Source organism: Tasmannia lanceolata, unplaced genomic scaffold, assembly GCF_043159265.1.
Source record: "Tasmannia lanceolata isolate RefF3 unplaced genomic scaffold, GAP_Taslan_0.1 ptg000015l, whole genome shotgun sequence".
NCBI classification, from domain to species: domain Eukaryota; kingdom Viridiplantae; phylum Streptophyta; class Magnoliopsida; order Canellales; family Winteraceae; genus Tasmannia; species Tasmannia lanceolata.
The window spans coordinates 51,090,686-51,118,520 of NW_027518692.1; the positions used below are offsets into that span (position 1 = coordinate 51,090,686).

The 27,835-nt window shown below is 37.1% G+C and overlaps 1 protein-coding gene across 1 annotated transcript; it reads right to left on the reverse strand.

The window, feature by feature from the left end:
- Window positions 1-287: 287 nt before the first annotated feature.
- Window positions 288-27,751, reverse strand: LOC143892266 (PH, RCC1 and FYVE domains-containing protein 1-like). Its single transcript, XM_077396758.1, has 9 exons — window positions 27,275-27,751; window positions 23,088-23,174; window positions 11,514-11,603; window positions 11,287-11,373; window positions 11,100-11,198; window positions 6,866-8,938; window positions 6,396-6,542; window positions 1,388-1,848; window positions 288-872 (listed from the first exon to the last, which is right to left on the reverse strand). Exons 1-9 carry the CDS (start codon window positions 27,302-27,304, stop codon window positions 707-709), a joined length of 3,240 nt encoding a protein of 1,079 aa, XP_077252873.1. The 5' UTR covers window positions 27,305-27,751; the 3' UTR covers window positions 288-706.
- Window positions 27,752-27,835: the final 84 nt, after the last annotated feature.

A 27,835-nucleotide genomic window follows, 5' to 3' on the forward strand; every position in this document is an offset into this window, starting at 1 on the left:
AAAGGGCTGGACCTTAAAAAGGCCACTGAGAGGGGGGAGATCATCTATAATTTTCACACCCATAAATTTAGCCATTTTCTACCATGTTAGTTTGTCTTATTAGACTTGCTTTAATGAGAAGCCCAACTCTCTCTCTCTCTCTCTCTCCTTCCTCTTTTTGAGCATTTATTTACAGAGAGAGAGAGAGAGAGAGAGAGAGAGAGAGAGAGATAATAATCTGCCATCATGCACACATTATAGATAATAATCTGCCATCATGCACACATTTTTTGAACAATAAATACATATTTTTCGTACCAAAGATTGTCGAATTTAAATCCAAAAAAAGGATACATGCCCTTTACAAGTACAGGGCAAAGAATTTTACAGAGCTTTACAGAGCAAAGAATTTTGTACTAGAAAGCCCTTCGACTGTACAGTGCAATTGTAACAAGCAAATTAAATGCTACAGAAAAAATGAATTAAAAAAATTACATGCCTGTATGCCTAAAAAACACATGCTTTTCGTCTCACCAGCCTCTCCCACTATCTAATAAGGGTTCTTTTTATTGCTCATAATGGATTCTTTCTTTGTCACCCTTTCAGAATGAAATTACTTCTCCAACTTGTATTCTCTATGTCCACACTAAGGGCAATTTGAGAACAGTATCCTTTCTAACGCGCCGATTTTTTCTTTGTCACTGACTTTATAATCTAAGTTACAGAACTAAGATTGGGAAGATGAAGCTTCATCTTCTTCTTCAGTGGGTCCCGCAATTGCGGATGATCCAGTTGGAGCACTGTCCGTTCCAGGCCGATTGTACTTTTTATATACCTTGTCTTTGTTTTCCTTCCACCACACTTTCGCCTGCTGCGAGGTAAACCTTTCAGGCCTGCACATGCATTATAAATAAGGTCAAATACAGAAACAATAAAACCATGTTTAAGTAGCTAAAGCTAGTAATGGCTAACCAATTTGGTGTTAAGGACCACCCTGGCATCATCACATTGTATTAAAATTTCAATACATTATAAAAGTGGGCCATGTTAAATGAGTGCAGCAGCCATTTATCGCTTTATGTGGCAATGGGGCCATACCACCTTTTTTTTAATGGTTTTAACCTTTTCTTACATGGTTGTTTTCCTTAACGAAAAATGACGCGGGTTTCCTCGAAGAAATGGCCAACTAATAGGAAACATTATGTTAATATCGTTTAGCACAATATGGTGGCATGTAATAGAGATGTCGCACTGCTTTATATTTCAGAAATACTAGCAGATATTGGAATAGTGACAAGTGATGACAATGAAAATGTTACAATGGAAATATGGTCCTATGTAACATTGAATTGGCGGTATCTTCATGCTATGCAAGCAAAAGGGAGCAGGTAGGTGAGTGGGCAAGTACCTGAATTTGACTCCTTTTAACTCTCGGGCTCCATTGCGAAATTGAACCACAGTTACATATACGCCAGATTCGAATCGATCAATCAATTCCACTCCATCACTATATCTTATTGTAGAACTATTAAGGGATCTTGAGTCATTCTCTATGTTCCGGTGGGCCATAGCCTCCTCTGTATCAGAAACAGCTGATCTATTACTCTGTGATAAGTCCGAAACTACGGAACCATCAGAAGGACAATCCATCCCCTGATCGTGGACACTAGTAGAACCTTCATTGGTTAGGAGAGATTTATCAAGAGAATTTTGTTGGTCATACTTTAAAGAATCAATTGCCAAGGAAAGAGAATGTTGTGATGCGACCCTAGCATTACTTTTCAGTAGAGGTTCTACTTGAACATCCATGGCTCTTATGTTCTCAACGTCATAAACTCCAGGGGGTAACTTCTCTGCCATATCCTTCAGCTGAATAACATGTAAAAGAGAATCAATAAATGGTTTAATTAGCATGAGTCAATTATCTTTCATAAACTCACACAGCATAATTAAAGAAATAGAATGTGTTTGGAGTAATTTTTGTTGTACCCATAATATAGTACAATTCATTGCATGTCATGTTAGAAAGCTAAAGATGGACAACCAAGATCTAGGTCGCAGCAGGTTCTTATTTGAGATAAATTTATAAAAGTGCAGCAATAATGGATCTAGGTCCCTGGGCTTCCAATGACCTAGCCTCAATTTGGAGGGTTCAACTAATTACTAGTATTACTTGCATAAAATACATCTAATTTAAATCTTCATCCCTTGGGAGTCTAAATATAGAAAAAGGAAAGGAGAAGAAAGATAGAGGGAGAATTGAGTTCGCAAATTTGGAAATCCAATCCCATGAAATCCATTGGCTGACAAATATAAAGGTGCTGAAAAAATTATATGAACGCCATTAATGATAATGGGCTAAATCATAACCCATAAAATTGACCACTAAAAAAATAAAATACACCAATAAAAACACAGTCTACACTCAAAACTCCCTCTCAATCTGGAGCACGGAAATCATCCATACCCTGCTTGGAACAAATAAAACAACTAACTTCAACCAAGAGCCTCTACAAATATGTCCAATGGCTGATCTTCTGACCTCACACTTGAAGTACAAATATGTTTACTTGAGATCTTTTCCCGAAGACAATCAACTTCAACATGTTTAATCACCTCATGAAATAATGAATTGCTCAGTATTGGGGTTGTTGCCTGGTTCCCACAATACATCTTCATCGATACCTCAACCTTAAAACTCGTCTCAGTTATAATAGTTTTCAGTGACATTAACTCAAATGTAGTGTGAGCCATCGCTTCGTACTTAGCCTCTGCATTTGATCTAGCCACTACACTATTATATTTACTTTTCCAAGGTACCGAGAGAGAAGTTGCAATATCCAATGGTAGACCTAACAGAGGTAGATCCTACCCAATCAACATCAGAATAACTAACTTTTGGGCTTAAAAATAATCAATTTACCTGAAACACCTTTCATATATTGTAAGATGCCACTAATTGCTTGCCAATGGGAATTATGGTGATCCATGAACTCGCTTACCACACTAACTGCATAAGCAACGCCAGGACTAGTGGTACTCAAATAGATAAGCTTCCCAACAACCTGACTATATCAACCTAGATCATCAAAGAACTCTACTCGATTCTATAATAACTTAGTTTTTGAATGAATAAGAGAATCAACTATCAACTGGTTTAGTACCTAACAAACCCATCTTTGCCAGTACAATATACTTCATTTGTTAGAGACTAATACTGCACTTAGATCAAGCTACCTCAATACCAAGGCTTCAAATGTTGGTTTTGGTATAGCCTGCCCACAAAAGTGGAAGCACTTCGTGGAATTCCATGGAAGTCCGAAAAACCTATAGAAGTCAAGAGATCGATGGCATTATTGATATTTCTAAGATTACTGATTTTATGAACTAGTCCTAAACTTTGGTTATTGTAAATATTTTGTTACTCTGGAATAAATTTAGCATTGCGTACAATAGGTAATTGAAATTGTTATTGATACCGGTATTTCAAAATGTGGATGTGGGTCGGAACCGTCATGCTGCGTTCAAGTACTCGGTTGACGCGGTCATAACTCGAGAGAGTTGAAGGAGTTTTGATCGACTTTGTAGGGCAAAACACGGACTTGGACAAGAAAGCAGCCGAGGTAAAAGGGAGTCGAGTCGGGGGAGTCCCCCGCTTTAATTCTTTGGCTACTTGTATTGGGTCCTCCAGTAAGGTATCATTTGAAGAGGTACATCTTGGTGATAAGATGGTGTGATTCCTAGTTGCCTTGGCTGATTATTAGTCACCAGTATTTGGTCCTCCAGTGAGGTGATTGTCTTCGCCATGGCATTAGAAATCGTGGCTTGCACAAATCCACCGTTTATCTGAAGGGTGTGCCTTGATGATATCGTGTCATCTGATTGATTGGTTGCCTCAAATTGGGTCCTCCAGAGGGGTAATATCGTCCCTGTTAAAATAGCACAAGGGATCACATCTTACGTAAGGCCACTGCCTATCAAGTGATACCACATCCTGATGAGATGCGTGCGTGTGAGTCGAAAATGTGGTTATACGTGTGAATTGTTTGGTGAATCTTGGAGCTCCATTCTGTATGTGTGTGCTCTAGATGGGGTTATACATGTTGGAGTTATACAGGTTGATGTTCTACTATTCTGTTGATTGATTCCATTGAGAATTTCTTTGTTATGAACTTGTGTTCAGTGGGAGGTGAAATGTTTAAGAGTGATGTACATCATACATGGCCAAATATTGTGTTGTTATTATGTGGTATGATTCTGTTTTAACTGGTCATGAGTAGTCATGCATCATGGGCAGGGCGTGTAAGTTCTTATAGAATATAGCTTAGTTACTTACTGAGCTGTCTAGCTCACTCTTTCCCTTGATTTTTGTTGTTGTTGTAAATGTCTGAATCCTCAGACGCAGGTAGTGAGGAGACTTTTTGTGAGACTCTGAAGGAAATGACAATAGTTTATATTCTTGTTTATAGGCAATCTGTATATAATGTAAATATGCAATGATGTTTTGTGCGAGAAAAAGTTTGATAGGCTTTTGATGTATAGAAGAATTTTGATGGCCACACCATGGGATATTCGGGTCCAAGGGCGTGGGGCATGATAATGTATTACATAATTATATTTATGCATAGCATGTAAAATGTACTATATGTACTATATATTTATATGAATTACATGTGAAATCTGGTGTGTGCTGAATTATCAAACATATGCGACAACACGTCACAACGTACTTCAGTATTTGATATTATCGAACAATTATTAGTATTTTTTTATTATGATGTTTTTTAGTGTGTATTTGTGCTTATTCTAGCACTTCCAAAAGTTTCATCTTAAATGTCCATCAATGGCATATTTTTCCATACGTTTCCATTATTTTATGAAAATTCTACAGAAATTTTCATTTGAAACCGATGTATTCCATTTGTCTTCAAACTCATATCTCAATCGTTCTATAAATTTGAATATATGTTGATGCTCCACATGCCTCTTCAATTGTTAGGCACCGTTAGCGTTTTCCCACTGAAGGGGCGTAATAATGGCATAACTCCTCCCACATACTATGCGGGGCAGCAAAATATTCTCCCCCCGAGACATGTGGGGCACAGTTTGCTGGAGGTGATACATGTGAGCAATGTTTTTCTACTGTGAATATATTTGAGCAACAAAATCCCAAATTTGTTTTGTTGTTTCCAAGAAAAAGTATCCCGTACTGATGTGGGGTATCATAGAATGCAATAAACAAGTCATAACAATGAAGGTGTCCACCTCCCATTTAACATCCCACTGAAAGGGCTGATAATCGCCTAACTCCTTCCCCCCCGACCCCCCAAACCACCACCACCACAATTACATCTTAGTGGAATGAGCCCACTCAAGAATAATTTGTCCCGTCCACCTTTACAGTAGTGAGTACCCATGGCTGATCCACCACTAGGATTAGTTGTAACTGCAGATATATCAATGCGTCGACAAATTACAGACATTTGTAAGGCCACAGAAAAATTTACCGGGACCCAGAGACGTTCTACTTAGGAGACTACTCTCCAAAAACTAAGCATAGAGGGCGAACAAATGCATTAGAGACCCATAAAACAGTCCTGTGTCAACATCCATCATATTTTATCTCAGACCCCGACAATATTTCATGTCCATCCACTATGTTTGGAATGGGAATACGGCAAGGAAAAAAAAAGGCAAGGGAGGAAATATGGGGACAAAAAATAACCAAGCATTTTCAATACTTAATGGATCTATATGAGATTATCTCCTTGTATTCTCCATAAAAAAATGACATGAATGGATCCAATAAATCATCGGAAAAAGAAAACTTGCAAAGCCTTGCTGCCACTTGATTAACACAAAACCATCATTTTTTTTTTTTCATTTTAAATTTGAATGGCTTTAGGACATCTCAATCGGATTCCAAAAAAAAAAAAGCAAAGATAAATTAGCCTCTTCACTCGTCTACCTGATTGAACTTTTTCACGCAAACCTGATTATACGACTGCTGATGTCAGCAGTACAGAAGGTGACATCAGCAATTATGAGTCTCACCTATAAAGCGAGCAATGCAGTCAATGCTCCCTTGCTCTGATACTGTGTTGCAAATGATCCAATGATATCTAGGGGTTGTAGAAGGAAGGAGAAGGAAAGAAAGAGGGAAGGGAGAAAAGACTCTTGGGTGTATCATGTATGCTTGCACACGATTCTTAGTGTATTATATGAATAAAAAAGAAGACAAAAATTCTTTTATACTTTGTGGCCTCATTACATTACACTATATGTCAACAAACGTATCAGTCTGTGTTGACATGCATCAATACCACATAACACAGCATACTGAATGCTAAAGATTCAAAACAGATAATGTAATATGAACATATCCAATAAATATGTGATAAGGTCAATTATAATACCTGACATGAGAGGGACTTGACTAATTCCTTTGCAACAGAACACTTAGAAGATTCTTCCTCAGCCAATGAAGCATATTCTTGAGCTTTCTTTTCTGATTTCTGCACCTCCATATCTTGGATTTCACACCTTTGTCTTAAACCTTTAACCTGGAGGCCACTCACAGTAAATAAAGGAGGAACTAACTTATACTAAATGTGCAACTGAACAGTCAAATATCCATTATCTATGAATCAATAAGAAGTAGCTGAGCATATGTAAGAAGCAAGGTTTTAAATTTCAGTTCCGGTCCCTACCAAAACTGATTTTTTTTTTTTTTTTTAATTCCAGTTGTTTCGGCCTAAATTTTTAAGATTTCGGCCGAAATCAAATCCAAAATTCACAGATTTCGGTCCCAACCGAAATCCGAAATTTTGGAGAAATTTAAAACCATAGTTAGAAGTAGAGCGAGGGATGGAAATTCAAGACTTACCTGGGTTTGCAATTTCAATACTTCCTGGTTCAAAAGCTCATTTGTTTTTTTTAGGCTATCGATGATACTTCTAGAATATACAGGAGTTACAGAACGCGGAGGACTTGGCCTCCTTGAGTATGGAGATGTAGGCCTTGAATTGACTACTTGTTGTGGTCCTGATGTGACGATTGGCTTTAAAGCAGTTTGAAGTGCACTCAGGGAACTTGGAAAAGAAATATCTTTCAACTGTAGCAACGATGGAACTTGGGAAGCACGGATTAACGAAAGAGAACCAGATTTCATCCCCAGCTTAACTGATTTAACTTCAACATACTTAACAGGCTCTGTGTTAGGAGATAATAGAATCTTTGAAGACCTTATTTCTCCTCTGTTTAACCTCTCCCTTGTATCAATTGAGCGTCGCGGGACTGTATTTTTCCTAGCAGCAATAGAGGCTGCACCGGATTCCGATGCTTTAAGCTTTGAATAACAAGAGTCGCATACACGATGTGGTTTGCCTGGGGTTGGAGCCAGGGCAGCTTTCAAAGCTTTTTTTGAACTACAAGCATGGCAGTGTACTAGCCCACAGTTATAACAGTTGTGCCTTTTTCGAGTAAATCCAAATGCTTGTCTACACCCTGAGCATAGTGACTGGTCTGCGCTTGAAACCCACTTATGAATGCATATACTTGTTGTGAAATTCGACCCACATGATATACTTTTAACATGTCTATCTTTTAAAGCTTCAACGAGAGCAGGTGATTTCCGATCTTCAATATCCCCATGTCCCAGTCTCCCGTTGGCACCTTTCCCCCATGTGAATACTTCGCTTCTTGTTGTTAAGACAGCAACATGGTATGCCCCACATGAAATCTCTTCAACTAATTCACCTACCAATCTATCTTGTACCAAACAGGGTACCCTACCATCAGATTGAGGGTTGCCCAGCTGTCCATAAACAGTACCTCCCATTGTAAAAACATGCCCTGAAGTTGTAAGGACGATAGTCATACTGTGTCCACAGGCCAATTGGTGGACGTTGTAGTCAATAAGAGATGAAACACAAGTTGGAACCAACCGTGGGTCCTTGTCGCCATGACCCAAACGGTGTTTATCTCCATCACCCCAAGTGAACAACTTCCTAGATGAAATGTTTCCACCAGGGTGTCCTATAACCTCAACAATAGCGGCAGTGTGCCATACCCCACATGCAACCTTAATAGTCTTTAACCCAGTCAACGACTCAACTTCCCTAGGGTACGCAAGGCTTTCCCGATTACCATGACCCAAAACACCAAATGTCCCATCACCAAATGTAAATAGCTTTCCATTAGATGTTGCCAATGCGGAATGCCATGTGCCACATGCGACAGACAACACTTGAAGTCCTTCTAGAGGACCAGTAATTCGTTTAGGTATCCAGTGGCTGACCCCAGTTCCATGACCAAGAAGACCAGAATTGTGGGTCCCATCTCCCCAAGAAAATACATCACCAGACATAGATACAGCACATGTATGATACTCTCCACATGCAACATAATCCATGTTACTAACAGACAAGGACTCAACAAGTTGAGGACGACTAATATCTATATCATTTCCATGGCCAAGTCTCCCTCCAGACTCCTCACCCCAAGTAAATACCTCACCTTGCCTCGTAACAAGGGCAGCATGCCTAACACCACAAGCAATCTGGTGAACGTCTAAGACTACATTTGACTCTAAAGGCTTAGGAAGAAGCACATCAGTTTTGGAACCGAAAGAGTTGACAGATCCATCGGTTAAACTCCCATCATACCAAACCTCTCCCCAGACATAAACATCGCCTAAAGATTCACAGTCATCTGGTCCGGAACTATGACTTGAACAGCTAGGGGCACTTGACACACTAATTCGGAAACCATCACCGTTACTTGATCTTAGTTGCATATTTGCACGGTCTGACCCAACATCTGACCTTGCCGAATTCAAAGAAGGTTCACGCGCACAAAAACCAACCAAGGCCTTCGTGTTAAGATTCCAAGAAATACTTGAAGTTGCCTCTAGTGCTGCACTGAAAGGGCGATTGTCTTGAATGAAGTCTCCACCATCCTGAAAACAAAAGGCCACAGTTATGAGAGAAAAAACATGAATTTAATCAAATGCTGATGTTGTTGTACATAAAGAATGGCATATGTTCAGTACGAGACTTTATCATTTTTCATAAATGAAAAAAGGACACGGAAGCAGAATTTATTATTGTTGGCAAGGTTTAAAAAAACTCAGTGAGTCAACTCATCTTGTTTGAGATTCAAATTGAGTTCAACATACAACTCAGTCTTTTCGAACCCAAGAAAGAACCATTTAGTAATACAAAAATGAAGGTTTCTATCAGATCTATAAGTTTTCCTTGAGTAGAATAAGTTTCTACATTTCCCCCCAAAAGTCTCAACTAAACCACCAAAGTGAGACGGTGTTTCAGTCGTTTTAGCATTTCGTTTCGGAAAACAAACTATAACCATAGAAATTTTTTAATAGTTAAAAGTTGAAAGAAATCCAAAAAACGGAAAATTGTTGGAAAAATATGTGAAACCATTATATCAACCAAATTTAACAAAAAACACATTTTATTGCTTAAAACATTAAATTTATTACAATATATCAATAGATGCAACTAAGGTATACAAGGTACCTCTTTCGAATATGTATGTATATGTCACAAATGTCGTTCTCAGGAATTTTTCGGCAAGGGAAAATCTCGGGATATATTAATTTTTATTAATGTTTTCGGGTTTATATCGGCAAATAAACGGTAAAAATAAAATTATTTAAAAAATATATAAAAATATTAATTTTAAGAAGAATATAAATAAAAATCTCATAAAAATATCAGGATAATATTGCGATATTATCGGGATATTTTATGATAAAAACAAAAATATCGCTTTATTTTTAAAATCTCGGGATTAGTTCGGGATTTTGTCGTTTTATCAAAATCTCGCAATAAAAACGCTATATTTTGAAAATATCGGAGATATTTGTGACATACTATGTATGCATTGTATATGGCTGTGAAGGGATCCTCCACTTCCATGCATTCTTTTGGATGTTGAAAACACCCTTAGAAGGCTTTTGATGCTGAAAATACCCTTCGAGTTGAGTACAAGGAATTGCGTAGAAGAAGTGAGATGATGAGTAGGAATGAGTAGAACTTACAAGGAATTGAGAGAGAGATAGTTTCCAGCAGTATTTCAAGACGTGGATGTGGGTCAAAACCAAGGTTTTAAATTTTGGTTTCAGTCCTTACCGAAACCGATTTTAAAAAATAAAAATAAAAAATTTCGGTCATTTCGGCAGAAAGTTTCAAAATTTTGGCCGAAATGAAACCAGAAATCTGAAATTCACAGATTTCTGTCCCAACCGAAATCTGAAATTCATGGCCAATATGCAGCCAAAGCAAATCCTAGTTAATTCGGCATGATGTGATCGAGTACTCGGTTAATGTGGCTGAGTACTTGGCTAATGCGGTTATAACTTGAGAGAGTCAATGAAGATTTGATTGGCTTTGTAGGGCAAAACACGCACTCGGACAAGAGCACTGCCCCAGTAAAAGGGAGTCAAATTGGGAGGGTTTTTTATGACAAGGGGATTTTTAAACTATGGTGTGCAGAAGAAGTGAAGAAAATGAGAGCTTAGATGGATGTGTATATGGTTTTTTGTTTAAGGAGCCAAAAAGACAAAAATATCTTTCAAATGGCTATGAAACAGTAAAAGATTGACAAAAATAATGGTAAAACAGTCAAATCAAAATATAGCCATTCGAGGGTAATTCTGTAATTTAAAAAAGTGTGCTCCAGAACGGACCGAAATGGACCAGATTTATAGAAATTCTAGCCGAAACGGAATATATGGGTATTTTGTTCCGTTTTTCAGATTTGAAAGAAATATTTAGTCCGTCCCGGACAGAACGGAATGGAATTAACAACTAAGACTAGATTCTACCAATGCAAGCTTTTTCTCCCTGAACCAAGAAGGTGCTAGTACTGTCACTGTTTCAAGTTTCAAATTGTAAAAGGCTGAAGGAACTATCTGATTAGTGGAAAATGCTCCCGTGTGGTGCGTGTAGTACATTTAATAAATCATAATAGACTACAAATAATAATAAGAAATTGGAAAAAGAATAAGAGGCACAATCATAACCATTCAAAAAATAATAATAATAAGAGGCACAATTGCACAATCATGACTAGCTTAGGTAGGAATACAAACTCACATCAGAACCATCAAACCTAGAACGTCTACGTTGACCTGTACAAATCAAAGCTTTAAGGCCTGCAAACCACAACTCTGCCTCGACTTTGTCCTTGCAAATCTATTAAGTAGGAAAAATTAAAAGGTAATTAACATACCAACATGTATTAACGTATGGAAAATAAAACAAATATGTAAATTTCACTAACCAGATCAAGAGATCGGTCGCCATTATTATAGAGAAGAGAAAATGACAAATAATCCTTTTCTGGGCATAAATATCTCCTAAAAACAGCCTGTAGAGAGCAAGCAAACAAAATAATTTTTTTGTAATTGACTTTGGATAAAAATAGAAAATTCAAGATAGCACCCATATGAGAGAACAGGTGAAATCATTACGCAAACATCATGTAACTCCTAACAGGGTTAGACTCACGGTTCTCTGTCCAGGTATAATCTTTGAGACGATAGCCAACCTCAGATTCCTTTGATGACTACGTGAAAACCATATTAGTGTTGTTTCATCCTGTAAATAGAATGGTATATTAGGCACTGACATAATCAGAGCTACAAATATATGTCCAAAGTAGATTTCCAAATGAAGAAGGTTGAAGTTCAAAACAAGATGTATTAGCAAAAAAAAAGGTTCAAAATTTAATTCAAAGTCCATGTTTACCAGTAGTACTTAATTCAGGATCAATTTGTGTTTAAACGTTAAATAATTCTGTTTAGTGCTAATAGATGTGGTCTTCAAAGGGAAATAGAGAACAATAAGAGAAGTGAATATTAAAGAGATGTGATCTTCCATTAAATTATATGTTTAATTCACAAAAAAAAAAAAAAAAACATGAGAGGTATTATTATCAAAACTATCATTTCCTAAATGACAACCAAACTTCCTTCTTTTGCTATTGGCACTGCTCTATTTCAAAGCTTCTCTAAGTAGTCTACCAGCCAATAAGAGAAAAGAACATTAAAGAGAGTGCCAATATCTAAAGAAGGGAGTCCCATGAAAGTTCCCTATATAATATGTATGATATTGTATATTTATATATATATATATATACAATAATATATTTATATATATATATATATATATATATATACAATAATATATATACATATACACATATACATATTAGGGACATGATAATCTACGCCCCTTGTTTTGATAATAGCAGTGCTCACTTCATTAAACAGGTTTATTGGCTGTTGATAGCTTTTTGGGATTTTTTATTTTTTTTGAAAAAAAAATTTCATTAGAGAAAGGACTGAGATGGTCAAAAGCAAAATATAGAAAGGGAGAAAAGAAAAGGACAGAGAATACAACTATACAGAGAATAAAACAGGAAAGAAAGAAAAAAATCAAGGCGGGAGGAAGTCAAACTGGTGCAAACACTCCAGTTGAACCCCCATCCTGGCCAACCTATCCGCATCACCATTAGCTGTTCTCCTGATATGGCGAAAAGATATATGCGACCCGCCCACTATGTCTTTGATCTCATCAAAGATATCCGCAAACCTCCAAGGGCAAAGATGAGAGCCTGACAACCATCGAATCACATTAAGCGAGTCCCCCTCAACCACCACTCTGTTAAGGTCTTCCCCCAGAAGAAACTTTAAGCCTTGATGGACCGCACACGCCTCAGCCTCACTAGAATCTGCCACTCCGATGGGAGCCGCGGAAGCCCATTTCACCACACCCTTCTCATCTCTAAGTACGCCCCCAATCCCAGCAGGACCCGGGTTCCCAAAACTAGATCCGATGGGAGTTTTTTGGGAATTTTAACGGCCTTTAACAGAAAAATTACAAATGTGTAAATTGAACAGGACAATGACGTTATCATAACAATAGAGTGTGCGTGTATATATACTACTGAGGAGCGGAAAGAACAACTGAATGATGATGCATACTAGTTTTTTTTTTTTTTTTTTGAATTATTGATGCATACCATGTTCTCCTGTAGACTTTGAATCTTTATCAAGCTGCAAAGATTTTCTTCTGGGGAAACTTCTTCACCTAACATAAACAACCTCAGGAGAAGGAAAACCATGGAGAAAGAGAGAGGGATGAATGGAGGATTCATTATTCATGGAGTTCTTATATTACTGGGAAAGAGAGATGGGTGATGGCTACAAGGTGTATTTCATTGGAAAGTAGATGATGTGGGCAGTTTTTGAAAGAGAGATAGATACTAGGGTGGGGTTTACTGTAAGAACCGGTAAAATTACTATGCAAGAAATGCTATGCAAGTTCACTATTGAGATGCACTATGTAAAAATACTATTCACAGTAGGACCTACCGAGTACTATTCACAAGCGGGTCCCACATCAGCGGACCCCACACGGGTCTCACCAAAACCGGGTCCCACACAAGCGGGTCCCACACCAGCGGGCCCCATACAAGCGGGTCCCACATCAGCGGGCCCCACACCAGCGGGTCCTACCACCAGCTGGTCCCACAACAAGTAGGTCCCACACAATAATTCAAGTTACTATTCAAGCAAATAAACTAATAATATAATAATTCAAGTTACTGTTCATGCAAATAAAATAATAAATAAAATAATAATATAATAATTCAGGTTAAGGCTATAAATAGAGGCTCGCAGACGAGGAGAAAAAAAAAAAAAAAAAAGAAATCTGAGAGAGGAGAAGGAAAAGGAAATCTGAGAGAGGAGAAGGTAAATCTTTCAATAGTTAAAGTATTTCTTTTATATGCAAGTCTTATTTGAACGGTGAAATGCAAGCATAGTAACCGTAAAGTAAAGTAAATGGTTGGTTCTACCACCTATGTAAATATCCATCTATGTAAATCAGGATAAAACATGCATAAGAGGCGATAACTCGCTATAGATTATGCAAGTTTTACCCTCTTATTTGAACGGTGAAATGCTAGCATAGTAACCGTAAAGTAAATGGTTGGTTCTACCACCTATGTAAATATCCATCTATGTAAATCAGGATAAAACATGCATAAGAGGCGATAACTCGCTATAGATTATGCAAGTTTTACCCTCTTATTTGAACGGTGAAATGCAAGCATAGTAACCGTAAGTAAACTTTCAGAACAGAAAGGCAAACTGCTAAGCATAGGCGAACTGCTAAGCATAGTAGCCAAGAAATAAACGAAATCAAAGAATGGTAAACCTGCTGAGCATAGTAACATGTGGGGTCCACATGAATAGTAACATGTGGGGTCCACATGAATTTACATGTGGGGTCCACATGAATGTAAAATGTGGGGTCCACATAAATAGTAACATGTGGGGTCCACATGAATAGTAACATGAGGGGTCCACATGAATAGTGCATGTGGGGTCCACATGATCTTAAAACATGACTTTGATACAAATTAGAATATTTACAGGTTATTCACTCCAAGGTGTAAGCTCAAACAAACCTGTAACCAGAAAACTGAGGTAAGGGTCGTAAGGGTTTTCTATCATTGATTCTCTTTTAAGTAAGGGTCCCCTATCATTGATTCTCTCATTGATTCTCTTTTGCTATATTTGAAGTAAGGAGTGTTCCTTTCATGTTTTTGAGGTAAGGGTTGCCTTATGTTTTTGAGGTAAGGGTTGCCTATCTATTGATTCTCTTTTGCTGATATAAAGGTTTTTCTTCCCCGAAACTTGTTTCAATGAGATATGTTTATGTTTAGGGTTTATCTTGTGATACCCTAATTCTGAATATGGACTGAGTTATGATATGATGACGGATGGACGCGTTATAGTCCTCCATGTGCACGTGGGTAATGACGACTCTAGAGAGTGTAAATCTAGAGGATTATGAGCCGAGGTATGGCTATGAATGAGCCGAGATATGGCTATGAATGAAAGCATCTATGCTTAATGAAGTCTATATATCTTGATATCAAGTTCTAAAAGTTTTCTCTATACGTTTGGAAAGCCTGTTGTGCTTATTCTTTCTTTCCATATGAGATGTCATATCTGCAAAATATCATGTTCTTATGAGCTTGACAATTCTACATCACTTGTTGTTTATACCCTACTGGGCTATTTGAGCTCACCCCCTTCTTTTCCTTGTTTTATGGTTCCAAAACCCAGGTGAAGTATAGATGGAAGATGAGGAATGCTAGAGTTGAATGCAGAACTGTTCTAAAGAACAATTATGTTTTAAATGTGTATCAACTATGTCTTGAATTACGATGTAATAAGTTAGACCTAATTTCTGTAAATCCTCTAAACGTATTTGAGATCTTGGGAATAATGAAAGTGTTTGAGAATAATGAAAGTTTTTGAGAAAGATGATGTCATATTATTCTACGCACCGAGTTGGTATTTTCAAGAAAAATCCGGGGCGTTACATTTGGTATCAAAGCGAAATTTAGTCGGTTTTGGAAATTAGGATTCAAAAAGATAGGATTTGATTTTACCATATCTAAATGTTATGTTAAAAGATGTTAAGTATACCAATAGTCGTTGGTAAATATAGAACTTGTGCTAGTTATGATTTTTGTGATCTAAATGCTTTTAAGATAAGTTATAATTTAGATTACTAATGTGATCCTATGATATGAAGATGGCGGAGACTCAGGAACAGAATTTTGCAATAGAGGCTGCGGCAAGGAGGGGACGTGGCAGGCCACGCAGAGAAAGGCAAGCAAGAAATTTCGAGGACGAAATTTTTTTAAGGGGGGTAGAATGTAAGAACCGGTAAAATTACTATGCAAGAAATGCTATGCAAGTTCACTATTGAGATGCACTATGTAAAAATACTATTCACAGTAGGACCTACAGAGTACTATTCAAAAGCGGATCCCACATCAGCGGACCCCACACGGGTCCCACCAAAACCGGGTCCCACACAAGCGGGTCCCACACCAGCGGGCCCCATACAAGCGGGTCCCACATCAGCGGGCCCCACACCAGCGGGTCCCACAACAAGTAGGTCCCACACAATAATTCAAGTTACTATTCAAGCAAATAAACTAATAATATAATAATTCAAGTTACTGTTCATGCAAATAAAATAATAAATAAAATAATAATATAATAATTCAGGTTAAGGCTATAAATAGAGGCTCGCAGACGAGGAGAAAAAAAAAAAAAAAAAAGAAATCTGAGAGAGGAGAAGGAAAAGGAAATCTGAGAGAGGAGAAGGTAAATCTTTCAATAGTTAAAGTATTTCTTTTATATGCAAGTCTTATTTGAACGGTGAAATGCAAGCATAGTAACCGTAAAGTAAAGTAAATGGTTGGTTCTACCACCTATGTAAATATCCATCTATGTAAATCAGGATAAAACATGCATAAGAGGCGATAACTCGCTATAGATTATGCAAGTTTTACCCTCTTATTTGAACGGTGAAATGCTAGCATAGTAACTGTAAAGTAAATGGTTGGTTCTACCACCTATGTAAATATCCATCTATGTAAATCAGGATAAAACATGCATAAGAAGCGATAACTCGCTATAGATTATGCAAGTTTTACCCTCTTATTTGAACGGTGAAATGCAAGCATAGTAACCGTAAGTAAACTTTCAGAACAGAAAGGCAAACTGCTAAGCATAGGCGAACTGCTAAGCATAGTAGCCAAGAAATAAACGAAATCAAAGAATGGTAAACCTGCTGAGCATAGTAACATGTGGGGTCCACATGAATAGTAACATGTGGGGTCCACATGAATTTACATGTGGGGTCCACATGAATGTAAAATGTGGGGTCCACATGAATAGTAACATGAGGGGTCCACATGAATAGTGCATGTGGGGTCCACATGATCTTAAAACATGACTTTGATACAAATTAGAATATTTACAGGTTATTCACTCCAAGGTGTAAGCTCAAACAAACCTGTAACCAGAAAACTGAGGTAAGGGTCGTAAGGGTTTTCTATCATTGATTCTCTTTTAAGTAAGGGTCCCCTATCATTGATTCTCTCATTGATTCTCTTTTGCTATATTTGAAGTAAGGAGTGTTCCTTTCATGTTTTTGAGGTAAGGGTTGCCTTATGTTTTTGAGGTAAGGGTTGCCTATCTATTGATTCTCTTTTGCTGATATAAAGGTTTTTCTTCCCCGAAACTTGTTTCAATGAGATATGTTTATGTTTAGGGTTTATCTTGTGATACCCTAATTCTGAATATGGACTGAGTTATGATATGATGACGGATGGACGCGTTATAGTCCTCCATGTGCACGTGGGTAATGACGACTCTAGAGAGTGTAAATCTAGAGGATTATGAGCCGAGGTATGGCTATAAATGAGCCGAGATATGGCTATGAATGAAAGCATCTATGCTTAATGAAGTCTATATATCTTGATATCAAGTTCTAAAAGTTTTCTCTATACGTTTGGAAAGCCTGTTGTGCTTATTCTTTCTTTCCATATGAGATGTCATATCTGCAAAATATCATGTTCTTATGAGCTTGACAATTCTACATCACTTGTTGTTTATACCCTACTGGGCTATTTGAGCTCACCCCCTTCTTTTCCTTGTTTTATGGTTCCAAAACCCAGGTGAAGTATAGATGGAAGATGAGGAATGCTAGAGTTGAATGCAGAACTGTTCTAAAGAACAATTATGTTTTAAATGTGTATCAACTATGTCTTGAATTACGATGTAATAAGTTAGACCTAATTTCTGTAAATCCTCTAAACGTATTTGAGATCTTGGGAATAATGAAAGTGTTTGAGAATAATGAAAGTTTTTGAGAAAGATGATGTCATATTATTCTACGCACCGAGTTGGTATTTTCAAGAAAAATCCGGGGCGTTACATTTGGTATCAAAGCGAAATTTAGTCGGTTTTGGAAATTAGGATTCAAAAAGATAGGATTTGATTTTACCCTATCTAAATGTTATGTTAAAAGATGTTAAGTATACCAATAGTCGTTGGTAAATATAGAACTTGTGCTAGTTATGATTTTTGTGATCTAAATGCTTTTAAGATAAGTTATAATTTAGATTACTAATGTGATCCTATGATATGAAGATGGCGGAGACTCAGGAACAGAATTTTGCAATAGAGGCTGCGGCAAGGAGGGGACGTGGCAGGCCACGCAGAGAAAGGCAAGCAAGAAATTTCGAGGACGAAATTTTTTTAAGGGGGGTAGAATGTAAGAACCGGTAAAATTACTATGCAAGAAATGCTATGCAAGTTCACTATTGAGATGCACTATGTAAAAATACTATTCACAGTAGGACCTACAGAGTACTATTCAAAAGCGGATCCCACACCAGCGGGCCCCATACAAGCGGGTCCCACATCAGCGGGCCCCACACCAGCGGGTCCTACCACCAGCGGGTCCCACAACAAGTAGGTCCCACACAATAATTCAAGTTACTATTCAAGCAAATAAACTAATAATACAATAATTCAAGTTACTGTTCATGCAAATAAAATAATAAATAAAATAATAATATAATAATTCAGGTTAAGGCTATAAATAGAGGCTCGAGACGAGGAGAAAAAAAAAAAAAAAAAGAAATCTGAGAGAGGAGAAGGAAAAGGAAATCTGAGAGAGAAGAAGGAAAAGGAAATCTGAGAGAGGAGAAGGAAAAGGAAATCTGAGAGAGGAGAAGGTAAATCTTTCAATAGTTAAAGTATTTCTTTTATATGCAAGTCTTATTTGAACGGTGAAATGCAAGCATAGTAACCGTAAAGTAAAGTAAATGGTTGGTTCTACCACCTATGTAAATATCCATCTATGTAAATCAGGATAAAACATGCATAAGAGGCGATAACTCGCTATAGATTATGCAAGTTTTACCCTCTTATTTGAACGGTGAAATGCTAGCATAGTAACCGTAAAGTAAATGGTTGGTTCTACCACCTATGTAAATATCCATCTATGTAAATCAGGATAAAACATGCATAAGAGGCGATAACTCGCTATAGATTATGCAAGTTTTACCCTCTTATTTGAACGGTGAAATGCAAGCATAGTAACCGTAAGTAAACTTTCAGAACAGAAAGGCAAACTGCTAAGCATAGGCGAACTGCTAAGCATAGTAGCCAAGAAATAAACGAAATCAAAGAATGGTAAACCTGCTGAGCATAGTAACATGTGGGGTCCACATGAATAGTAACATGTGGGGTCCACATGAATTTACATGTGGGGTCTACATAAATAGTAACATGTGGGGTCCACATGAATAGTAACATGAGGGGTCCACATGAATAGTGCATGTGGGGTCCACATGATCTTAAAACATGACTTTGATACAAATTAGAATATTTACAAGTTATTCACTCCAAGGTGTAAGCTCAAACAAACCTGTAACCAGAAAACTGAGGTAAGGGTCGTAAGGGTTTTCTATCATTGATTCTCTTTTAAGTAAGGGTCCCCTATCATTGATTCTCTCATTGATTCTCTTTTGCTATATTTGAAGTAAGGAGTGTTCCTTTCATGTTTTTGAGGTAAGGGTTGCCTTATGTTTTTGAGGTAAGGGTTGCCTATCTATTGATTCTCTTTTGCTGATATAAAGGTTTTTCTTCCCCGAAACTTGTTTCAATGAGATATGTTTATGTTTAGGGTTTATCTTGTGATACCCTAATTCTGAATATGGACTGAGTTATGATATGATGACGGATGGACGCGTTATAGTCCTCCATGTGCACGTGGGTAATGACGACTCTAGAGAGTGTAAATCTAGAGGATTATGAGCCGAGGTATGGCTATAAATGAGCCGAGATATGGCTATGAATGAAAGCATCTATGCTTAATGAAGTCTATATATCTTGATATCAAGTTCTAAAAGTTTTCTCTATACGTTTGGAAAGCCTGTTGTGCTTATTCTTTCTTTCCATATGAGATGTCATATCTGCAAAATATCATGTTCTTATGAGCTTGACAATTCTACATCACTTGTTGTTTATACCCTACTGGGCTATTTGAGCTCACCCCCTTCTTTTCCTTGTTTTATGGTTCCAAAACCCAGGTGAAGTATAGATGGAAGATGAGGAATGCTAGAGTTGAATGCAGAACTGTTCTAAAGAACAATTATGTTTTAAATGTGTATCAACTATGTCTTGAATTACGATGTAATAAGTTAGACCTAATTTCTGTAAATCCTCTAAACGTATTTGAGATCTTGGGAATAATGAAAGTGTTTGAGAATAATGAAAGTTTTTGAGAAAGATGATGTCATATTATTCTACGCACCGAGTTGGTATTTTCAAGAAAAATCCGGGGCGTTACATTTACGATTTTTTGGGGGTGTGAAAAGTTAGACAGATGAGAAAGTAGGGTGGGTAGGCGGTTTAGAGAGAGGGGAGATAAAGAGACTCAAAAGAGGGCAATATAGATAGTTTGAGAGACATAATTTTGGAGTATATGGGACAGAGAGAGAGAGTACCTTGGAGTAAATGAGGGAAATAATATGGTAGATAAATTTTATAAGGGTGTGAGAAGGTCGCTTCTCCCACTACTTAGAAAATCAATTTGAACAAGTCCCTAAAAAAGTAAAAAGTATGGAGGAGCTTCTCTTTACACATAGTATATATGTATGATGTGTGAAACAACAAATTACTCCAAAAGCTTAAGCTATTAGGGTTGGTGTTATTTAATCATTTATACTTCAACCCTCCTCATGTATGGCCTGGCCATACCTGTGGCACATGTGGCACCTCTTTTGGGTCTGCAGTACACATGGAATTTTAATATCGGGGAGCTGTTTGGGTCTTGAACCACGAGACCCAGGACCTGCTGTGAGGCAATAGCTCTAATACATAGTGAAAAAACCAATTACTCCAAAAGCTTAAGCTATTAGAGTTGGTGTTATTTAATCATTTATACTTCAACATGATATATATATATATATATATATATATATATATATGAGGAAAGTGAAGCTACACACTCGTGTAGCTAACTTAGCTACACCGATGGCTTAAAATACAGTGGGCCCACATTGTTTGGGTGATCCAAACCATTCATTTGATAGGCCCTCACATTGATAGGGTGTGCACAAAAAATCAGCTCCATAGGATCATCCCAACCCTTCAAACTGTGGAGGCAAAAATGGACAGATTTCTGAAGGATTTTACATGTCCATTTTTGCCTCCACAAATCGTAGGGTTGGGATGGTCCTATGGAGCTGATTTTTTGGGCACACCCTATCTATGTGAGGGCCCCTTAAATGAATGGTTTGCATCACCCAAACAATGTGGGTCCCACTGTATTTTAAGCACAAGTGTATAGCTAAGTTAGCTACACGAGTGTGTAGCTACACTTTTCTCTCTCTCTCTCTCTCTCTATATATATATATATATATATGAGAGAACATTTCCTACACACTTGTGCAGGTAAGTTACCTACACACTAGCTTAAAATACATAGGGGGCCCACATTGTTTGGGCGATCCAAACCACTCATTTGAATGGTCCTCACAGAGATAGGGTGTCCACAAAAAATCAGATCCATAGGATCATCCCAACCCTACGATTTGTGGAGGTAAAATGGACGTGTATAAACCTTCACAAATTAGTCCATTTTTTGCCTCCATAGTTTGAATGGTTGGGATGATCCTATGGATCTGATTTTTTGTGGACACCCTATCTATGTGAGGACCATTCATATGAATGGTTTGGATCACCCAAACAATGTGGGCCCCCACTGTATTTTAAGCTAGTGTGTAGGTAACTTACCTACACAAGTGTGTAGGAAATGTTTTCTCTCTCTCTCTCTCTCTCTCTCTCTATCTATATATATATATATATATATATATATATATATATAGATAGAGAGAGAGAGAGAGAGAGAGAGAGAGAGAGAGAGAGAGAGAGAACGGTTCCTACACACATGTGTAGATAAGTTATCTACACACTAGCTTAAAATACAGTGGGGGCCACATTATTTGGGTGATCCAAACCATTCATTTTTAAAGCCCTCTCATAGATAGGGTGTCCACAAAAATTAGATTCATAGGATCATCCTAACCATTCGAACTGTGGAGGCAAAAAATGGACTAATTTGTGAAGGTTTAAAGACATCCATTTTACCTCCACAAATCGTAGGGTTGGGATGATCCATGTGTAGGAACCGTTTTCTCATATATATATATATATATATATATATATATAGAGAGAGAGAGAGAGAGAGAGAGAGAGATTATTCTTTTAGTTTTGTAATTTTTTTCATATGCATTTCCAAAGATGCTTTAGTTGGTCGCCTAAATAATTGTTGTGTGGAAGATGACAATGCCGAAAATATGAGCCTAATTTTCGTGCTACTTTGTTTGATTATCTAATATTTAGTGGAGTTTACAATGTGTGTAATCAAAATACAAGTTCACCAGCCAGGAGAAAGATGGATTGGCCCTATCAATCTCAAGTTCCCAACTGTACATGTTTATAGTGGCTAGTGATGGGAAATAACCAAATGTTGAGCCGCATCAATGAAAGGGCACGGTGCAAAAGACGGTATCAATCAGATGATCCTATTCGTTTGATCGATAACATAATTACACCCACCATGGTACTTTCCCTCCGTGAGATATCATGGATTTTATCTCCTTATAGCACCTCCGTACTCAGATTCTTAAATGCTTAAACTAACCATGAATGAGAGGAAGAGTTTTTTTAGACATGCATCCCAAAAATCGGGGAAAGAAAGAGACAAGGTACTTTCTTAGAGAACATGTAGAAAGATTTTGAGGCATGCATCCTAAAAATTAGAGCGAGAAAAAGAGAGGTTCTTAGAAAAAAAAGTTGAGGCATGCATTAGGTGAGTTCTTATGTTTCTTGGTAACTCTAGGTTTATGACTTATATTGATGGATTTTTTCAAAAGTCAAAATAATGTCATCATGGCGGTGGTGTACACATGCTAACACATACATACAAGCATTGGGTACACATGAATGTCTATCTGTGTCTGCAATCTCCACTTTCTTGGGAGTATCTTGTCAGAGACTATATGCCGTAGACAAAAATGTCGTAATCCATGAATGAGTAACAAAAGGGTTAGAATATAAATATGCAAAAAGAATGCAAAGTATAAGCGAATTTGAATCTCATAACCCAAAACATAATCTAATAACTCACAGGAGAGATTCTGAATGTACAAAGTTTAGGCTTCCCTTTCCGACTATACTTGATTAACTGAGTACCTCTCTTCAAAGCAATAAGTGCCTTCAAAACAGTCAAATTTATAAAACATTAAGCAATAGAACAGCATCTAGTAATCATAATAAATCACTTTTATTTAAAGTGTATCTTAAAAACACAATGTGAAGAAAGCACTTGATACACCAAAAGGCATTTTCATAAATCTTCTTATTTTGCTAACAAAATTACTAGACATTATGCAAGTGGAATTCAAGTTCGCATTGATTAATACTTTCGACATAAAAAACCTCTCTTAAATTTCTTACACACACTGATTTGAACCAAGACAAATTGAATCGAGTAGATAATGACCATCTTCTAGTTCATTTGAGCAAATATTAGAATACTAAATATGCACAGTAAAATATATAAACTTCTAGCCATTTGTCCGAATCATCCTAAAAATGTAAATAAATCTCTCTTATGCATGAGATCAGACTCAGTAAGATCTAAAGAGTTAATATAATTATGCCATGACTGCTAGAAACAGGAATGATGCCAAGTAAAGGATGACGGCAAGTAAAGGAAGCATGGCTGGGTATAGGCAAGCAGACTTGAGAAGAGTTGCCAATATGTTTTACTTTTAAGCAATTATTTTGCAAGAAGAAATAAAACATTTTCTCAAAATCATAATATGCACACATAACAACAATAACAGATGTGCTAATTTGGTTCTATTTCTACTCTCTCGGGCCTCTCAATCTCTTGCATAGTCCGATTTCTTAATATCTCAAAACATCATTATCAAAAATCATTTAACCCCAAATTTAATAGTTATCAGATAAACTCAAGTTTTAGTGAGGAAAACAAGATAAATTGATATAAAATATTCTTGTGAAATATACGGAACAGGATTCAAGAGCCATGATGCTATGAAAATTTATAAGAATAACAATTTTTTTTTTTTTGAACGGTTATATAAAATTTTGGTATTTCTGTAAGAAGTTGGTAGACACCCTTGAAATTAGGCTTGAAAGGCAGGTCAGTTGATCATATATAATGAAATAAAAGCAAATAAAATAAGACAATTTGTGAAGGTGAAGATGCCTAAACTTGGTGTCAATATAAATTCCTATTTTGTAATCCATTGACCCAATTTGAATTAAAGAAAAACATAAAATAGATTGCCACATGAAATAGAAAGTTGGAATTCAAAAAAAAAAAAAAAAAAAAAAAAAAAAAAAAAAAAAAAAAAAAGAAAAGAAAAGAAAGTTGGAACTTAAGAAACCAAGTAATTTCTAATAAAATAGGAAAGGAGTTCCCTACATTTTAAGGAAATGATTAGGAAACAGGTATCTGTACAATTTTACGTGAAGCAGGTACAATGACCTGAAAGGGTCCTGGAAACTATGATTCATATGCATTTGCATTGCACATGGATCTCAAAGGATAGATTTACTATAAAAGAAATGATCATTATAATAATTGTAACTTCCATGTATAACAAATGCATGACATCTTTTGGAGGGAAAAATGAACAGATCCTACCTCACTGGCTAAAAGCTTGAAAATGATTCAAAGAAATTTCTTGTGAAACGGAGAGGAGGATCAGACTACATAGTGTTTGATATATTTGACAGATGTTTCTGTCCTCTGAAAAGAATATTTAAAGGCATTAGAAGTACTAGTGATTTATCGAGGATATGATTCAAAAATCGAAATCAAGTACAGAGAATTCTTATTGACGGTAATGAGCATGTGCATCTTTGGTGAGAAAAAAGGTGTGCTAAAAGGGAGCATCAATTTTTTAGGTGGAAGAAAATGTTTACGTTGCACTTGAAGGGTGTTTTGTTACTTTTACTCTTACATTTTTCAGGCTTGAAGCTGAAGAAGACAATAGAAGTAATTTTAATTGCTTTTGAAGATTCGAAGATAGATTTTACGTCAACTCACTAACTTTAGAGATAGAGTGAAAGGGTACGTAATGGAAGATTATATTTAATTCATTCTCTGCTAGATCACATATTTATAGTCCAATACATTCTGTTACAGACTTAGTGTTTGGATTGATAACTATTCTGTTTTCTTGTTCACCATGTAGACAAGTTTTGGAAGGATTGAAGAAAGTTGGAGAGCTGAGTTTTTTGTTTGACCAGCCATAAGTCATAGAAACTGTAGTGATGGATCAACTGAGGAACCTTCAGCTCTTGGTGACGCTTGGCAAGCAAAGAGTCATGGAGAATTTAAGCTGGCATTGTCCATCAGGTCAAGTTGAGCCTCAGATTCACCACCCGGATACGGCATGGAGCTTGCATTTTTAACAAAGGGAAAAGGGGACATAAAAGTGAGTGAAGTGAGAGACCTTGACGAGAAAGAAAAAGCAAAAAGAGGTTATTGACTCAACTGGCAATCCCCTCCTTCTCTCTTCTTTTCTTGAGTTTGACTAGGAGATGGTAGATCTACATTGTTAGCTTGAGCAACTACGATCCCATACAAAGAGAGGAGGCCGATCAGCTCTCTCAAAATGGGCTCTCTTTTTCCTGGCGGCAATTTACAACTCATATTCCCAATTATTAATCTTTTTTAATACATCATTGTACAAGGGGGGAAATGCAATAGAAAATAAGCAAAATTTTAAGGAAATGCTTAATGAGAGCACACCAATCATCGAATGAACTGGTATCATCCTATGAAACCATTGTTTTAGTAGATATGATCAATTGACCTGACTGAATAAGATCAAACTCGTGCCACACGCCAACAACCTTTAAAGAGCCCACCTCCTCAAGGTCCCCGTATACTTGAACTTGATGGTAGTAGCAACAGAAGAGTTACACATGGGTGGGTTTGTTATGGTGTTGCTTTCTATGATGATAAGAGTATGACATGAATATCTTACACGATAACACTTGGTGTTATGGACCCGATGACAAAAATTTACACTCCAAGGAACCACTTTAAGAAGGAAGGCAATGATGTAAAGGTGATTGATTCTCTCAAGGGAAATTTGACATCCTTTTCCTCAACCTGCACTCAAAGTGCTCTCCTCTTTCATAAGGAAGCTACCCACCACTATTATCAGATTAGCCTCTGTAGCAGTTTTGGAGTAGTTGGGCGGAAAATACGAGTTTGGCACTAGGACTAATCCTCCGAAGTGCCACACACTGATATTTGCCAGCCTCACAAAGTTCATTGAGAACTTTAGCCCCCCTTTCCCTTGTTTTATCCAACATATCAGAAATACAAAGATTCTCTCAAAAAGAGTAATTTTCTTGATGGGCGTTCAAGAAAACAAATTTGACCAACAATGTTACGGTTTCTGGTTGCTTTCAATTGATTGCTTTCTAGAGTGTGGGGGGTGGGGGGGTGCGCCTAGGTATGGAATTATGTGGGACCCAGCCTGGTATGGCACATGTTTAAAGGGCCTAGCTTAGGTTAGGTACCTAACATTTGGTATCAAAGCATCCACCACGTCACGTGTTCGAGTCATGAAAGAGGCGACTTGTGGAGAGGACTACCTTGTAAAAAAGCCAGAGTGAAGCCGTTAGAGTGAAAGTTACCACAGAGTGAGCGGCCAGGGGGGGACTTACGGAAAGGGCTGCCTAGCAAAAAAAGGCCAGAGTGAAAGTTGTCACAAAATGGGCTGCCGAGAATGGCATATGCGGACGCATGGTGGAATGTTACGGTCCTGAGTGGGGGCAATGTAGGCAGCCGCCAAGAACGGTGGATGTGGAAGCATGGTGGAATCATAGAGTCCTAAGTGGGGGCAATGTGGGCCGCCGAGAATGGTGGATGCAGAAGCGTGGTGGAATATTAGGGTCCTGAGTGGGGCCCACCTAGGTACGGAATTGGGTGGGACCTAGCCTGGTATGGGACAGGTTTAAAGGGCCTCGCCGGATGCTTTATGGAGCTTTTGGCAATTTGAAATCATTCATATTCTATCCCAAACCCGGAATTAAAATATACGTATGTAAAACAACCAAGTAAAATTAGATGTATAAAAGAACAATGCCAATAATAAAAAAAAACAAGGCACTAATGAAAATGAATGTAAAACAATCAAGTAAAATTAAATGTCTAAAGAGCAATGCCAATAATTTGAAAAAAAAGAAAAAAGAAAAAAAGACACCAATGAAAATGAATTTAACAAAAATAAAGGAGGGAGATTTTAATTAGAAACTCACTTGCTCGATATCACGCTCCTGATCTGCCATTCCATCTGAAAGAATTCTTAGAAAACCGCATAAGCGTTCGTGTCTCGACCATGTTTTCTATCTTGGCATATCATCAATTTCCAACTTCGGAAGAAAAACAAAATTTTGAAATGAAAAAGAAAAAAGAAAATCAAAGATTTTCCTTCAAAACATTGATAATTCGAGAATCAGAACAATGTATGTTGTAATTCGAGGCAATGTTTGATCCAATCACACCATAAGAAAAATTCATCTTGCCTATTTGGAAAAAAAAAAAAAATGTCACAAAATCCAACCAGGAAAGTTCTCAGATTTGAATTCAGAGATCAAAACTTAGGGCAAAATCTGATTTGTGAATTGGGTTTGGGAAAAAAGTACTAAATTTTATTAAAATAAAATAGAGGGGATCGAATTGATGTCGAAACCCTAGAAAATCGGACCTATGCCCGACCCTTTTCTCGTTGGACAAATGAGGGGAATTTTTTGGCATATTTAGGATTGCTTTTTATTAAAATAATATTATTTTTATTTTTATTGTACACTTTTTGGGAG